The 16,350-nt window shown below is 45.8% G+C and overlaps 1 protein-coding gene across 5 annotated transcripts in view; it reads left to right on the top strand.

Moving 5' to 3' along the window:
* The window catches only part of MYH10 (myosin heavy chain 10), a 93,140-nt gene that overhangs the window by 74,757 nt on the left and 2,033 nt on the right, over window positions 1-16,350 (top strand). For all 5 annotated transcript variants that reach the window (XM_042833368.1, XM_042833372.1, XM_042833369.1 and 2 more), the window contains 17 exons: window positions 571-694; window positions 2,997-3,168; window positions 3,825-4,037; window positions 4,154-4,298; window positions 5,733-5,939; window positions 6,946-7,050; window positions 8,052-8,204; window positions 8,678-8,926; window positions 9,471-9,683; window positions 10,125-10,337; window positions 10,941-11,102; window positions 12,504-12,632; window positions 13,517-13,605; window positions 13,752-13,875; window positions 13,970-14,178; window positions 15,308-15,416; window positions 15,880-16,052. In XM_042833368.1, the coding sequence (XP_042689302.1) occupies window positions 571-694; window positions 2,997-3,168; window positions 3,825-4,037; window positions 4,154-4,298; window positions 5,733-5,939; window positions 6,946-7,050; window positions 8,052-8,204; window positions 8,678-8,926; window positions 9,471-9,683; window positions 10,125-10,337; window positions 10,941-11,102; window positions 12,504-12,632; window positions 13,517-13,605; window positions 13,752-13,875; window positions 13,970-14,178; window positions 15,308-15,416; window positions 15,880-16,052 (2,789 nt within the window). The remainder of the gene's footprint in view (window positions 1-570; window positions 695-2,996; window positions 3,169-3,824; window positions 4,038-4,153; window positions 4,299-5,732; window positions 5,940-6,945; window positions 7,051-8,051; window positions 8,205-8,677; window positions 8,927-9,470; window positions 9,684-10,124; window positions 10,338-10,940; window positions 11,103-12,503; window positions 12,633-13,516; window positions 13,606-13,751; window positions 13,876-13,969; window positions 14,179-15,307; window positions 15,417-15,879; window positions 16,053-16,350) is intronic.

Genomic DNA, 16,350 nt, shown 5'->3' with positions numbered 1-16,350 from the left:
CTAGTTTGTTTGGTAGAGATTCTCCTCAGAAATAAATCAGAAATAAATCAGTGATACCAAGTGACAGCAGCAGCTTCAGATATTTTGAGAGCTCTGATAGCTTCAGAGTTTGTGCCTGAAGACTTGTGGGGTTGCAACAGGTTGAAGCTGAGACTTAAAGCTGCTTTAGAAGTGGCCTTTAGGAGGGTCACACTTGCCATGTGTTTCTAGTGCTCTCAGTCAGTTTGATGCAGTTTGTCATAGATACTGTTGTTCTTTGGTAGCTCTGCAGATGCTACCATTATTCTCTGTGAACTATACAGATGTTCTGAGACTTAAGTGATAAGCAAAGAAACCAGCCCTCCCAACCATGAATCCCATGTTCTTGGGAAACAGATGTTCATGCTTCCATTTTATTTCAGTTTATTCCAATTGAGCCTTAATACTGATGGATCAGGCACATGCAGTAACACCTGTATAGAATGCTCTGTGGGATCTCTGTGGATTTTGTGCCTTCAATTGTTTGTGCTGTTCAGAGACTCTTTGAGGCACTGAAGTTTTTCCCCTCCCACTCACTTCTCTCCTAACTAGGAAAAGAAGCTGATGGAGGACAGAATTGCTGAATGTACTTCTCAGCTGGCTGAAGAAGAAGAAAAGGCCAAAAACTTGGCCAAACTGAAGAACAAACAGGAGATGATGATCACTGATTTGGAAGGTTTGTTCTTTTACATCTGCCTATCAGCAGCTTTGAGGTCGTGCTGGAAAGGAATGGATCACTTACAGCAGTGTACAGATATCTGGTTTGGTCTTCTAAATGTACCCTGACACGTGCATACCTCAATAGCTGTTATTTGTTACCTAAACCTTGCAGGAAATGTTGTGCTCTTGCAAGGCTTGTTGCATCTGGCTCCTCCTTGTTGTTCTTCAGCTCACGTTACAGTTTTAAGAATCCATTTCATTTACAGATGCAGTCAGGAATTCGTGATGTTGCACGAATCCCTTGCTAACAAGGTAAAGCATCTGACTCTTAGGAATTCCTGTGCTTTTCTGTAATAATTTCTTAAAGAACATTTCTGAAGGAATGTTATTTGCCATTCATTTATTCAAAAAGAAAAAAAAAATTGGAAGCCTAAGCAAACATGAATTATTTTGTTTTTCTCAGTGTTTTGTATATCTGAAATGGTTCCATTTTTCTGTCCACTTTGTCTGGATTGTTCAACTGTTTTGTCACAGATTGAAGCTGCCCTACGTATGCACATAACCCTGCTTAATTTGAAAAGGAAAATAAATGTATGAAAAACCCCTGTGATTGTACATAGCTATTATACAGTGTGAGTAGAGTGCCAAGTTGAGATTGCAAGGCAGAATTACTCTGTGTCCTAATTTGGAAATAGTTTTGCACCAGCTACATGATGGCCTGTCTTGCCACTTTTAAAACTGAGGTGCTTATGGAGGAACACCAGAGCTGCGTGTTCCCTGTGTGGGTGGGTGTTGAGCTGATAGGGATGGAAGGAGGTTGATGTCCCTTTTCTTTAAAAATCAGCTTCTATGGCAGAGGCCAAGAGTTGGGAATGAGGAAAACTGGAAAATAATTCTGGAATCGTTTGCTTGACTCAGGATCAGTGGTTTTGAAGCTATTGGGCAGATGTGTTGGTTATGGTGCCATTCTGAGATGGATGACTGAAAAATGGAAATTGAAGCTGAAGTGTAAGGCACGCGATTTCTTGGCTGGCAAAGCACTATAGAATAATATTTACTCTTGGCAGTGGTTCAAGAAGCCTTAAAGCTTTCTCTGCCTCGGTCTTGGCGCTGTTGGGCACTAAAATTTAGACCAAAAAAGCAATTGATTTTGCTGTGAGATTTCTTGTGACTTCTCACTGTCTTGTGGCAGCGTTCTGAATAAAGCTCCTCAGAAATATGATGTGAAAACAGAAGAAAAAATGCCTTTTTTTTGTTGTTGTTTTGTAAGAAACTTTTTAGAGGGAGAGGATTTTCCAGAGAAACGTACTGATGGTCTGAATTACCCTGCGAGGCTGTGACAGATCATTCTTGAGCATCATGGCTCTCCTTCCATATAAAGAAGATGAGGGCCTGAACCAGGAGCAAGCTTAGAAAGTATGGGAAAGAAATCTATGCATAAAGAGGACCCACAAAATATTAACTAAGTCTAATAATTATGTTTATGCTCTTGTGTGTGGAATTGTGCTAAGTCTGCGCTAAGCATCAGTGGTTTGGAAAACTGCTGTGGCTCCAGTGTTACACAGCTGGCCATCAGCTGGCTGCTGAGCAGTGCTGAGGCAGCGACTGCCTGCTCTGTCACAGGCAGGGGGGTGAGGTGCATTGGTGGAGCACTGATAAGGGGATGTTTTTCACAAAGAAGTGCCTCAGGGCAGGAGTATCTCAACTAAGGAAGTTTAAAGATTGCAAAGCCTTGCAGAATATCCATGGGATGTGTTTGAAATATCCATGGGATGTGTTTGAAATATCCATGGGATGTGTTTGAAATATCCATGGGATGTGTTAGTGGCACAGATGCTTCCAAAAAACTGTTTGTCCAAACTTTCTTATGCCTGTACTTTCCAGTAGATGTTTTGGAGCCTTGCCTCCCCCTTCAGAAGCTGTTGCACACTGTCATTTTTTCCAGACCTTTGCTGATCTTCATTTTTGAATCCTTGTGCATGTGATCATCTGACCTGGCGCTTCAAACTGCTCTTCTGCCAGACCCCATTCCTTACTTTCTGTTAAGGCTGAGTTGTTTCTGTTCCCTTACTTCCATCTTTTTGCTTCCTCCAAGGTGGCTGATTTCCTCTGAACTTTTTCTGCATCATGAAGTTTTGCTTCTTTATTTTCTCTCTCCCAGTCAGCATTCCAGCTAGAAACTGGGTGAAAAATTGACTTAATATTAATTAAACTTCCACCCCTCCTGCCACCCTCTTCTCTTGTCCCCAAACCATTGGAGCATTATTAGATTTAAAAAAAAAAACAAAACAACTTACAAATCCTTGTCACTTCTATAGAGCGCCTAAAGAAAGAGGAGAAGACACGTCAGGAGTTAGAAAAAGCTAAGAGAAAACTAGATGGTGAAACAACAGACCTACAGGACCAAATAGCTGAGCTGCAAGCCCAGATTGAAGAGCTGAAGATCCAGCTGGCCAAGAAGGAGGAAGAGCTGCAGGCTGCTCTTGCGAGGTCAGAGCACAGTGGGGTTTAGGAGGGATGGTAGAAAGCTGCTTTCCATGACTGCTTTGTGTTAACTGTAATCATGTTGGGCTGGGAGCGTTAGCACAGACACCAGAGGGAACCTGTAGATATCAGTGTGCTGTGAGCAGGCATGGCCAAACCAGGATTCAGTGTTTTGTGTGTCCTTGCACTACAAAGGTGCAGCACTGTACAGGAGTTGGAGCTCTGGAAGCTGTTTGGTCCCTAGAGTTCAGACTCAAGAGGGAAAAACATTTAATTGTCAGTGAGTCAGAGTGCTTTCCATGGCTGGGTGGGAAACAAATGATCAGGGCTGTGTGGTAGCCTTGCTGGTGGAACAATCTGATATAGATGAAATGCATTTTTATTTTTTGAGTGGTGTTGCAGAAAGCATTCAGCAGACGGTGTGTTTCTGGGATGGTGTTGAATGAGATCTGCAGAACTGAAACGTTTGGATGTGAACTTGAAAAGTTGGATCGTTCTTACAGTGCATCTTATGGCACTGTGCTTGTCGAGACATTAAGAAAGCTGCTGCACAGTTTATCTGAAGTTTTACAGTGTGTTTTTTTAAGCCATTGCGTATGTAATTAATGCCAGGCTTACGAGAACAGAGAAAAATGATTGGCTGTTGTGCCTTTGTTTAACAGAGGAGATGAAGAAGCAGTTCAGAAAAACAATGCACTGAAAGTGATAAGAGAGTTGCAGGCCCAGATTGCAGAACTGCAGGAGGACCTTGAATCTGAGAAGGCATCACGCAACAAGGCAGAAAAGCAGAAAAGAGACTTAAGTGAAGAGTTGGAGGCTTTGAAAACTGAGCTGGAAGATACCTTGGATACCACTGCAGCACAGCAAGAGCTGAGGTGGGGTCACGTACCTGTGTAATAAAGCACTGATAAAATTAACCTGTCATTCACTAGAGATTAAAATGGTGTTTTTGGTTGTTTTTTTTTTAATTTCTAACTGATGTTTGCTGTAGGACAAAACGTGAGCAGGAGGTGGCAGAGCTGAAGAAAGCAATTGAAGAGGAAACCAAGAACCATGAAGCACAGATCCAGGAAATCAGGCAGAGGCATGCCACTGCCCTGGAAGAGCTCTCTGAACAACTTGAACAGGCCAAAAGGGTGAGCAGAAATGAATTACAGCAATGCATTGTTCTGTTTCTGGGTTTTACATAAGAATGTAACTGCTCTGGGACCTTCTGCTCACATCTGCAGAGCTGAATTGTCTTTATTTGTACATGATTACTGTCACAATTGAACCAAATGTGTTTCATGTGAATGTATTGAAGCTCCTGGATTTGGCGTCTGTGAAAATCCTCGATTGGTCCTGGGAAGAAATACACCTAGAGATCAAATCATGTGGGAGTTATCAGCAGCCCACATGCTTATTTGGTGAAAAGCAGTTCACAGCGTGCGTGATGAGCAGAGTGCTTCCAAACATGGACACTGTAGCATCAGCACTGAGAAATAAGGAGCTCTGAGTGCAGGTGCTGTGAAGTGCTTCCAGCCACTCCAACTCTGCACTTGTACTGGGAACTCCAGTGCCAGGTATGTGTGCAGCATCTGGCCCATCTGTGCAGCTCTTGCCTTCGGTGGTAACCACCAGCAGAGCAGGTAGGAGCAGGCACTCCTTTGTTATTACCCAGAGGTAGCATTATTTCTACTGGTGGGTGTTTTGTTCAAGAGCAGAATTATTCCAGTACTGACAAAAAAGAGCATTTAGCTTTTGTGATGGCAGTGTTGGTCACTCACAAATATATTTGTGGACAGTTTGTGAGCTGTAGCCCTATTTTTATATAGGGAATAACTCACAGGATTCCTTCACTGAAAATAACTGAATGAGAAATGCAGCAGTTAAACTGCTGGAAAATGAGTTTTTTTCACTGGAAAGTCTTGCATACTCTGCTTCTTGTTTAATAAATGCCAACAGCAGGGCATGAAAAATGAAAAAAATGCCCTGCAATCTTCAACAAGGGTCCTCTGAGAAAATGGTGTCAGTTTTGGTGAGAGTGGAACTGACAGAACTAATAATAAGAATGGGACTTAAAAATAATTGGCAGAAGAGGTGTTTCAAAAGATTTTTTTGACAAATATCAGTGCAGTGGTGGGAAGTGCTTTGCTGTGCACTTGCTGCCTGCTACGCCTACTAAAATCAGGGCAACTTCAGCTGATATCTTTCCTTTTATTTCTGTGAGATGAGCCATGCTGCTCTGTTAATGGGCACATTCCTTCCTACTTACAGAGCCACTCTAACAGTCATTTTACAGCACTGATGTCCCAGATCTTACTGAAGTCACAGAGGAGCCTTGTGATGCTCACTGATACCTGCAGTGTCGGAAAGTGGATTAACTGGCATTAACTCATATTTGTCTAACATACACAGAATGTTACCTGGCAACATGTTAAGCACTGGACTTGCAGCTTGCTGAGTGCTTGTTTTATCTTTGAACTTGTAAAGTGGATTTGCTGGACTGAGTTACAATTTTTTTGGAGCAGATTTCTCTATTGATACATGTAACAAAGTGTTGAATTTCATTCATTTTTTTTCTTTCCTAGTTCAAAGCAAATCTTGAAAAAAACAAGCAAGGCCTGGAGTCTGACAACAAGGAGTTGGCCTGTGAAGTGAAGGTGTTGCAGCAGGTCAAGGCAGAGTCTGAGCATAAGAGGAAGAAGCTTGATGCTCAGGTACAAGAACTGACTGCTAAGGTGACAGAAGGCGAAAGGCTGAGGGTGGAGCTGGCGGAGAAAGCCAACAAGCTGCAGGTAAGGCTTTATGGAAGTCCTGGGCTGCTGAAAAATAGGCAAGGAAGTGAAAAACTTCAGATGTCTGCAGGAATAACTGGGCGAAGCGTCCTTCAGAGATGCAGCTGGGGCTGCGGGAGTTGGGCTCCTGGGTGCCAGAGGTGGGCAGTGACCTCATCGTGTTGCTGGTGGGGACTTCAGGAGCCTTAAAGTGATGACCTCTGAAAAAAATAGCCCCAAAAGCTCAGGCTTATGTTCTGAGTGTCAGCTGTGTAATAATTAATGGTGTCTTCTGAGTGCGTTTGCATCCCGGAGACCAAATCCTGAAGGAGGCTTTGCCAGCTGCTGGCCTTCAGGTTTGATCTTGGATGGAGGGCTGAGCAGACTGGGCTGTTCTCATGTGGAGGTGCGAGCAAAATGCGCTGAAAGTCACTGGTTGCCTTTTGTGCTCAGAGTTGGGATCTTGGCAGGTAAGGATTGCAAGTCCCATTATTTGGGAAATAGAGAAAATGAGCAAAAAAGGACCAGGCTGACTTGTGAGGTGAATCAACATAATGCCCTTCAGAATGGGGATGGCCCAGTTCATTTCAGAGGAAGACTTCATGCATCCTCATACAGTAGCCCCTAAGAAACACAGTCTGAAGTAACTGGAGTTGGCACCTGACGTTGGTGGCCTTTGCAGAGGTGCCTTAAAGCCAGATGTCATCATGATAATCCTTGAATTCATGCTTCCATATAGTCCCATAATTAAGAATAACACTTGACTATGAGTGCAGAATATTGGCCTGCAGATACTGGAGTGACATATTCCATTAAATGGCATAGCTGCCCTCTTACACCACTGAAGCTCAATACTGGCATCCAGCTTAAGTTTACATTTAGTTTGTGATACCTGTATACTGGGAGCTACTGTTGTCACTGCATACCTGGAATCTGAGGCTGGTTCTGAAGCTCCAGCTCCCAGTGGGATGCAGGATTTGCCATGAGTCAGCTGCATGCTGTTACCTTGAGGCTGCTTGCTTTGCAGAATGAGTTGGATAATGTCTCAAGTCTCCTGGAGGAAGCAGAGAAGAAAGGCATCAAGTTTGCCAAGGATGCAGCTAGTTTGGAATCCCAGCTTCAGGATACACAGGTGTGTGTGCAGCAAAGCCTGAAATCTGCACTTGACCTTTGTTCCTTACCAAACTGCTGACTGCAGAGCAGAAAACACGTTTTCATTCGTGGCTTTGAAAGTCCACTGAATAGAATCTGTACTTCCTCTTTGTGTCCAGTGAAATATGATGTATGAACGACTGCTCAGCTACGTGTGAGGCCAGTTTTTCATGATCAGAGATGCACTATTTGATAGACAGTAACCTTCCAGTTTCTGTTCTGTTTTGTAGTCTGTGGGAGATAAGTGTTTAGTCAGGAAGAGCTCTCCCAAGTAGAATGTTGATGTGAATGAGATTCTTGAAGGATATGGAAGGTGCCTCGAGGTGAGGGCTGGTAGCATTTCTTACAGCTTAAGGTCTTAAAACTGCCTGTAGCTGTTGTTTATTTTAAATAATGTATGTTTCATGGCATTATCACTCAAACACATTTCTTCAGGTGTAGAAATGCTAATGGTGACTACCTGAATGATGTTAAGCACAAAGGAGAGTGAGGAAGGGGGCTGAGGGAAGGTTGCTACACCTTCATTAATTTCTATTACGACAGGTTTTATTACCACATGACAGCTGTTTTTTCAACTGACTTTTAGATTGCTGCAGTACAGCAAAGCTTCGGTGTGCTGCCACTGCAAGATTTACTGCTGCTTTTTTATTCCTAGGACATTTCAAATAGGTTTCTATGCTCGTCCTAAAGAGGAAAAGCAAATTCTAAAGATAATTTCTCAGCTCATCCCTTCTAAACAAAGGAAAAATATTATCTATGAACTTCTAGAATACTGTGGCATACATTCCCTTATCAGAAATAAGCTTTAGAGAGGTTTGCCCCAAGTGAACGTTTACTGCCTTATTGGAAAACTGAATTTCAGTTGTTTTCATAAGCGTGTCACTGAACGAGAATCTTGCAAGAAAAATAATTAAGCCTGAAACTCTTAATAGAGCAATGGAGGATGGTAGTCAAAGTGAGCTTTGAATATCTGTGTGACAGGAACTACTTCAGGAGGAAACCCGCCAGAAACTCAACCTGAGCAGCAGAATTAGGCAGCTAGAAGAGGAGAAGAACAACCTGCAAGAGCAGCAGGAAGAGGAGGAGGAGGCCAGGAAGAACCTGGAGAAACAGATGCTGGCCTTGCAGGCACAGGTGGGTTGTTGCACAAGGCAGGACGTCTGTAAGGTCTGAAAACTGGGGAAAATGTCATCTGAAGTTGCCAAGCCAGGCTGTGTGTGGTGTCTGTGGGGCTGTGGGTGCCCTGTCCCTGGAAGGGCTCAGGCTGGGCACAGCCTTCAGCAGCCTGCTGTGGGTGGAAGGTGCCCTGTTCATAACAGAGAATTGGAACTGGGTGATCTTCATGGTCCCTTGCAATTCAAGACAGCCTGTGGTCTAACTTGCAGAAATGGTGGATTGCATTTCTGAATGGTGCTTCCTGTGTTCTTCCCCCACTGCAGCAATGATTGGCACAACCAACTGTAATGGGCAGAACATGGCTCTGTTTTGTTTGCTGCTGGCTCACCATTTTTGTGTTACTTTAGCCAGTGATAGCAGCTGTTTGTGGTTTTGTAGTCTGGGCTTGACGCTTTTGTTAAGCACTGTTATCTTTTTCTGATACGTTTCAGTTAGCAGAGGCTAAGAAGAAGGTAGATGATGACCTGGGAACAATTGAAGGTTTGGAAGAGAATAAGAAGAAATTACTGAAGGATATGGAATCCTTAAGCCAACGCCTGGAAGAGAAGGCAATGGCTTATGACAAACTGGAAAAGACAAAGAATCGCCTGCAGCAAGAGCTGGATGACTTGATGGTAGATCTGGATCATCAGCGCCAGATTGTGTCTAACCTGGAGAAAAAGCAGAAGAAATTTGATCAGGTAATCTCATTTCCTGTCATCTTACTACAGTCTTTAAATGGCGTTTGCTTCAGTAGTTACTGCATTAATGTTGGAGATAGAAGAATCCAGCCAGAGCACGGTGGTTGTTGATGACTCTGATGGGAGCATCGTGCCCCTTTTATGGGTGGGCACCCCGTGAGCTACGTGTCACCTTTGAGTTCTGTTTCATCACGAAATAAGCTCCTTATGTGTGCAAAAGGAAATGATATTGGAACAGAAACTCGACTTAAAAAGCTTTAGTTAAGCTTGAGGGATTACAGTAAGAAAGGACAGGAGGACCAAAAGTCAAATTGAACACATTCATGTTGACTGACAGCTTTCTTTCCTCATCTCATCCCTGAACAGCTTCAGCTGTTTCCTTAACCAGCGCTCTGAGCACGTCCTAAAAGGCCAGAGAGAACTTCTGAAGGCTGGTTAAACCTAAACCATTGACCACTTGAATGACTGTAACACACAGGGCTGTAAGGAGCTGATTACAGAACAAGGAGATTGATTTTTCTGTTTGTGTGATTTTGTTGTTCAGATGCTGGCAGAAGAGAAGAACATTTCTGCTAGATATGCAGAGGAGAGAGATCGTGCTGAGGCAGAGGCAAGGGAGAAGGAAACAAAAGCACTATCTCTGGCTCGGGCTTTGGAAGAAGCCCTGGAAGCAAAGGAAGAATTTGAGAGACAGAACAAACAATTGCGTGCAGATATGGAGGACTTAATGAGTTCTAAAGATGATGTGGGCAAAAATGTAAGTACTTCTCCTCCTTTTATTTTGTTACACTACATGGGGGATAGCACAGTAAAACTCCCTCACTGGAGGGGATGTTTGACACGACAGAAAGCATTGTGTAACACAAACTACTCGAGGTATGAATGCACAGAGTCTGGAGGTAACATTTCAGGCTTAATTACGTCCTCCAAAGAGACCATGGAGGGCAGAAGTTGCTGGCTAAATGGCTGCTCGAGATTCAAGAGCTTGTCTCAGTGTGTTCTCTTTGTCACATTGACTGCGCAGCTCCTCCTCCTAATAATCTACACAGCTTTTTGTTGTTGTGCAGTTAGAAAAGCTTCTCTGCTGTTCTGATTCAGACATCATCACAAAGCAGAGCTGCTGTGTCCAGGCCTTCCTTCACTGTTACTAACACTCTTGTTTAGATAGCTGAGGGTCTGATAAATGCTTGTGGTTTAGGTCCATGAGCTGGAGAAATCCAAGCGAACTTTAGAGCAACAGGTGGAAGAGATGAGAACTCAACTTGAGGAACTGGAGGATGAACTGCAGGCCACAGAAGATGCTAAGCTTCGTTTGGAGGTGAACATGCAAGCTATGAAAGCCCAGTTTGAGAGAGATCTGCAAGCCAGAGATGAGCAGAATGAAGAGAAAAAGAGGATGCTGGTGAAACAAGTATGTCTGGTTTACTGCACTTCATTGCACTTCATTTAGGGAAGGGTGTGAGGCCTGTTGCCAAAGTTTTGGGCTTCCTTAGTAACCTACTACTAGAAAATAAAATCATTTCCTTAAAGACCCCACCCTATAAAAGATCTCTAGCATTGATCTTACTGAATAGCTGAGAATCTCTAATATGTGGATCTTGTAGAAACAAACAGCCTTGGAAGGCTTCTGAAGTTTTACAATGCAAAAATTGTCATTAACTTGCCTAGGATGGGAGCCCTTGATGTTAACATAAGGAGCGAAGTTGGTTTTTATATACAAAAAGAGAAATAACTCATGATCACTAAGTAGCTGAACAGATGAAATGGGAATGATTCTAACAGTGAGTTATTGTCTGTTTCCTTCTTTGTCAGATCAGAGATCTCTGCTTCCAATTTGTGGATTTGTTTTTTGCCATCTGCAATGTCTTCCCCTTAGCTTGCATTCTGTAGCCTCTTCCAATCAAGTCACATTCATTCAGTTGTGCAAAGGCCTTTTGGGTTCTCAGACCATTAGTTGGGACTTGGTGTTGGTTCCACTGCTGGCACAGATCTGCTAAATGCCTTCACCTCACAGGTGCGAGAGCTGGAGGCAGAGCTGGAGGATGAGCGCAAGCAGAGGGCTCTTGCTGTAGCAGCCAAGAAGAAAATGGAGATGGACCTGAAGGACCTGGAGGGTCAGATAGAAGCTGCAAACAAGGCTCGAGATGAAGCCATCAAACAGCTGCGTAAGCTGCAGGTAAGCCCAGCTCGTGAGCTGTGCTCTGTCCTCTGCTGACAGTCAGTCACGTCTGCTGCTTCTCATTAAACACATCTGTAGTCAGGAGGCAGCAGGAGTGTCGAAACTCGAGTGCTGGCATATCAGAGCATCCGGCCTGAACACAGCATCTCTTCTCATCCTTCTGTTGGTACGGAGTTCAGGCTGCCCCCATGGACTTCTGGCCAGTCGTGGTCTTTTCCTTTGTTTCAACACTTTTCTGAAGGATTTGCTGAATACTGCTTTACAGAGCACATTTTTTAAATTTTATGTCTTTGAATTTGCTGATTTGGGCTCAGCTGTTCCTGATTGCTGCTTCCTCAAGAACATCTTAAGGCATTGTCAGCCAAAAGCACTTCGGAGAAAAAGAAGGAGTAACTTCCAGTTGCTTTTAAAAAGCTCCAAGTTGCTCATTCTCCTTTGGCAAGAGATCCCAGTCCTTGCACTGAGGATTTATTTCCCATTCCCAGAAAAATATTCAACATTTGGTAGAGTTGAGTTTTGCCAAAGATTTCTCAGTGCCGTGGTCCAAAGCTGCAGAAGTGTGAGATCGTGGCAAGGCCACGTGAGGCACACAGCAAATTAAGGTGCCTTTCTGCCCTGTCCTCTCTGTGCCTTGCCAGTCCAACAGAACAGAGACAGCTCTGGGCCAGAGTCCAGGCTGTGGGTGAGGAGGGAAGGCTGAAGCAGGCCGTGCTGGTGCCTGACAGCATCGTGCTCCCCTCCAGAAGGACAGGTCAGGTAGAGATCTTGTTGCTGAGCTCTGTGTGCCTTCATGCAAGCACCCAAAATAAGTATTCTCGGGATTGGAGGCATTCCAAAGATGCAAGTCTAATTTAAATGCAGTTTCTCTCCAGCTTTCATGCTCTTTTAGTATCTTAAGTCAAACTGGTGCAGCTTAACACACACTGAGGTCTTAGCAGTGTGTGTAAGTAGAAGCTAAGCACGAGCTTCTAGCCTGTCTGTACAAAGTGGGTTTGGTACTGCTGCACTGAGGTCAGTTTTACCTTGTATAACTGAAATGCTTTTCCAGTCAAAGTACATAGATTTTTTTTCCCCAAATCACTCCAAAAGCCCTATCTTTTCCACGAGTTCCACAACGAATGTAATTGAACAACTCTTTTGAGTTCTTTTCTCGACAAGAAATATACCAAACAAATGAAGGAAAGCCCTACAATATCCAATAGGATATTTGTGATGAGGAATGCATGATGGAGACAAGAAAATGAAGTTAAATTATAAAAATAATTGAAGGTGCATTGAAATGGAATGAAGTCGCTCTGGGGGAGGGAGGCCTTTCCTCTAAAGGGTCAGAAATGCTTCAGAGCTCCTGATAGATCTCGTGGCTCCCTAATGCAGCGTGGCTGTGGGACTTTTCCGCAGGCTCAAATGAAGGACTACCAGCGGGAGCTGGAAGAGGCGCGTGCGTCCAGAGACGAGATCTTTGCTCAGTCCAAGGAGAGTGAAAAGAAACTGAAAGGTCTGGAAGCAGAAATACTTCAGCTCCAGGAGGTGAGAGTGAACTTCACCACGCTTGTTTTCCTTGGTAGAGTAAAGAGAAGGTTGGGCAGTAGGAGTGAAAATCTGTCCTACTGTGTTGAACAGAAATGGGAGCCAGGAGAGCTTTCTCTTCCCACCCCATCACCCTGCTTCCTTCAGCAGCTCTCTGGTGAGCTCGGGCTTCAGTGGAATCATTCCAGCTGAATCCTTTACTTCTCTGTCTGAGCTGCATGACAGCTTATGAGATATGAGGCCTCACTGAACTTGCAGGGAGGTTCAGGAGTCTCTGCGAGTTGTGGTGCACACTGTCAGTACTGACACTGGGGATTGGAAATGCAGAAATGCCAGGAATCCCACCATCCCACCTCAGTGCACCACTGAAGTCTGACTTTCTGCCACGTAATACAGCTTCAGATGTGAAATTCAGTGCTGTTTATTCTACTGTGCTGAAGCCCCACAGTGTGTTTTCTTTTCTTGCATTGGTGCTCTGTACTCTGGAGGTGTAAGAAACTCAGCTTGCTTAACGTAGTGCCCGTTTTACATTGAGCATGTAGCACACTGTGATCAGTCCAACACTGTCTGTTTGTTTTCTTACTTCTTACAGCTTCAGTGTTTCTGTTGTTCATGTGTTTTAGAGGCTGTGGATGCCCCATCCCTGCAGGCATTCAAGGCCAGGCTGGATGTGGTTCTGGGCAGCCTGGGCTGCTGGTTGGTGACCTGCACACAGCAGGGGGTTGGAGCTGATGAGCACTGTGCTCCTTTGCAACCCAGGCCGTTCTATGGTTCTGTGATTGCAGCAATATTACCTTTCAAGCATCTCCCAGAAGCATCTGCAAGGACAAACTGTTTCCAGGCCTTCTGAGATGCATAACACGTCTCTTCTGAAACCTTTGCAGGAGTTTGCAGCATCTGAACGAGCCCGCCGTCACGCTGAGCAGGAAAGGGACGAGCTGGCTGACGAGATCGCAAACAGCGCTTCAGGAAAGTGAGTCGTCAGCGTAGCAGCGTCTGAAGGGCTTCAGGCAGCAGCAGCTGCGGTGCTCAAAAGCCTGATGGCAAATTCTGTGTTCATTCGTCTTCGTGAATGCAAATCGCACTGAACGTGTGCTGAGCCCAGTGCTTCTCTCCTAGGTCAGCGCTGCTGGATGAGAAGCGCCGGCTGGAGGCTCGCATTGCACAGCTGGAGGAGGAGCTGGAAGAAGAGCAGAGCAACATGGAGCTTCTCAACGAGCGGTTCCGGAAAACCACGCTGCAGGTGAGTTGCTGGCGGTTGCTGTCAGGACAGCTCGTGCTTGGGTCGAGTGGAGGCTGTGAATGGCATCAAATGATCCGTTCCCCTCCTCTGAAAGGTTGACACGCTGAATTCTGAGCTGGCCGGGGAGCGCAGCGCCGCGCAGAAGAGCGAAAATGCACGGCAGCAGCTGGAGAGGCAGAACAAGGAGCTGAAAGCCAAGCTGCAGGAGCTGGAGGGATCGGTGAAGTCAAAGTTCAAGGCAACGATTTCTACTCTAGAGGCCAAGATTGCTCAGCTAGAAGAACAGCTTGAGCAGGAAGCAAAGTAAGGAAAAATCTGTGTGCTGTCAGTAGAGTGTCTGAGACATCCGTGCCTTAAGGTACTGTGGGGCTGAGGTGTGAGCTCACAGCTCCAGCACAGCTAGTAGGTTTTAGTATTTAGAAACCTGTTGGAGGGACTGACTTGAATCAGATGCACTGGGGCTGAAAGTTTCAGTATGTGCTCCTTGACTGAAACTGCTGATGTATTTCTTGAAGTTAACAAGTGATTGTGGTTGGTGGCCCTGCATGTGGCAGAGGGTTGGAGATTCATGATCCTTGAGGTCCCTTCCAACCCTGGCCATTCTGTGATTCTGTGACTGTGTGGACTGGCAGTCTCAGAAACCACAGCTGCTTTAGTAGGAGCTTCTTAAGACCAAACATCTCCTTGAGACATTGGTCTCTATGGGTTAGGCTTTAAAGGGAAGGAGGGCCACAGGGATGCAGAAGGACCTGGAGCTTCCCTCCTGTGAGGAAGGGCTTAAAGCTGTGACTGCAGAGCCTGGAGGAGGACTGGGGACACCATCTGTGCACACACATCCGTCAGAGAGGTGCAGAGAATGGAGCCTGGCTCTTGTCAGTGGTGCCCGGGAACAGGACAGAAGGCAGTGGGCAGGAGCTGGAATACAGAGGGTTTCCACCTGAGCATCAGGAAGCACTTTTTGTCTGGGGGTGACGGAGCACTGGCACGGGTTGTGGAGAGATTGTGGGGTCTCTTCCTTGGAGGCATTCAAAAGCTGCTGGGTATGGAAAAGCAGCTCTGATGGCCCTGTTGGAGCAGATGGCCTGCAGGGGTCCCTCCTCACCTCAGACATTCTTTGAAGTAAATCTTGTGCTGTGGACAAGTCGTCTTTCTCCAGACTGCTGCTTTCCATCTCAGTCCTCCAACTTTTTTTTCCCCTGCCTTGTCTTAGGAAGATTGAAAGTGGGCTGTTTTATCCCCACCTTCATTCCTCTTGGGCTTTTGGCTCAGGACCATGACATTGCTTAGCACTGCTCTGTTGAATCTTGCTGTGTAGAAGCACATCCCTGTGCCTCCTTTCAGCCCTCTGACGGTACTTTGCTGCTCAGTGCTCGTACTGCATGCTTCTAAAGCTGGTGCTCACAGCCTCCACGTGGCTTCTGATCCTTTCCAGGGAAAGAGCAGCTGCAAACAAACTGGTGCGACGCACAGAGAAGAAATTAAAAGAAGTCTTCATGCAGGTGGAGGACGAGCGCCGACACGCAGACCAATACAAGGAGCAGGTGGGTGGAGGGGCTTAGCTTGTGCTTGGGAAAGATGGGAAAAAGCCTGCTTTGAGTGGAAAGGCATCGTTAAGAAGCTTTTTAATGAAGACGTGAGGGAATCCCAGTCTCGATAGGTGAACTGGCAGAGTGGTTCCTTGCCTGCTCCCTGTGATAGCCCTGCTGTGCCCCTGCAGCTCAGCTGAGAGCCGTCAGGGCAGCGTGAGGACGATGCAAAGGCTGTTCTCTGCTTGATGCTTGCAGGAGGGGTGGCCCCATCACATCACATCACATATGATGATGTGTTATGCACATCTCTGAGACCCAGGAGTTGAGGGCTGTTCCCAGGAATCCAAATGGGAGTCTGCACTGAGGCTCCGTCTCCAGCAGGGGTGGTTGGGGCGCTGGAGAACCTCTCTGCCTTTCCACGCTGCAGGGCTGCAGCTGCTGAGTTTGATCCTTACAACTTGATTTTGTGTTTTAGATGGAAAAAGCAAATGCCAGGATGAAGCAGCTGAAGCGTCAGCTGGAGGAGGCTGAGGAGGAAGCCACACGTGCAAATGCTTCCCGACGTAAACTGCAGCGTGAGCTGGACGATGCCACAGAGGCTAACGAGGGCCTGAGCAGGGAGGTTAGCACCCTGAAAAACAGGTTAAGGTACGTGGTGCAGGAGTTGGCAGGGCTTCATCTGGGTGCCCTCTGACCGTGTCTGTAATGCTGCGTCCTTGGGGGCCGCTCAGCTGTGGAGCTGTGGAAGCAGAGCTGTTGCTGTTAGGGGATGGGCTGCACTGGAGTCTGCTGGGAGCTGATGCCTGAGCCTGGTGTGATGGTTGAGGCAGCTGCTGGCTGTGAAGATGTTCCTGATGGCTCTTGAGCCAGCGCTCTTCACAGCGTATATCCTGGGTTGGCTGGGGCCGGTGCCTAAGTCCAGCAGCAGGAGGCGACATGGCTCAGT

Source organism: Centrocercus urophasianus, unplaced genomic scaffold (assembly GCF_019232065.1).
Source record: "Centrocercus urophasianus isolate 14NV4802_14NV808 unplaced genomic scaffold, USGS_Curo_1.0 seq_41, whole genome shotgun sequence".
In the NCBI taxonomy this organism is placed as follows: domain Eukaryota; kingdom Metazoa; phylum Chordata; class Aves; order Galliformes; family Phasianidae; genus Centrocercus; species Centrocercus urophasianus.
Note: the sequence above shows the minus strand (reverse complement) of the source record. Positions and strands in the feature narration are given on the sequence as shown.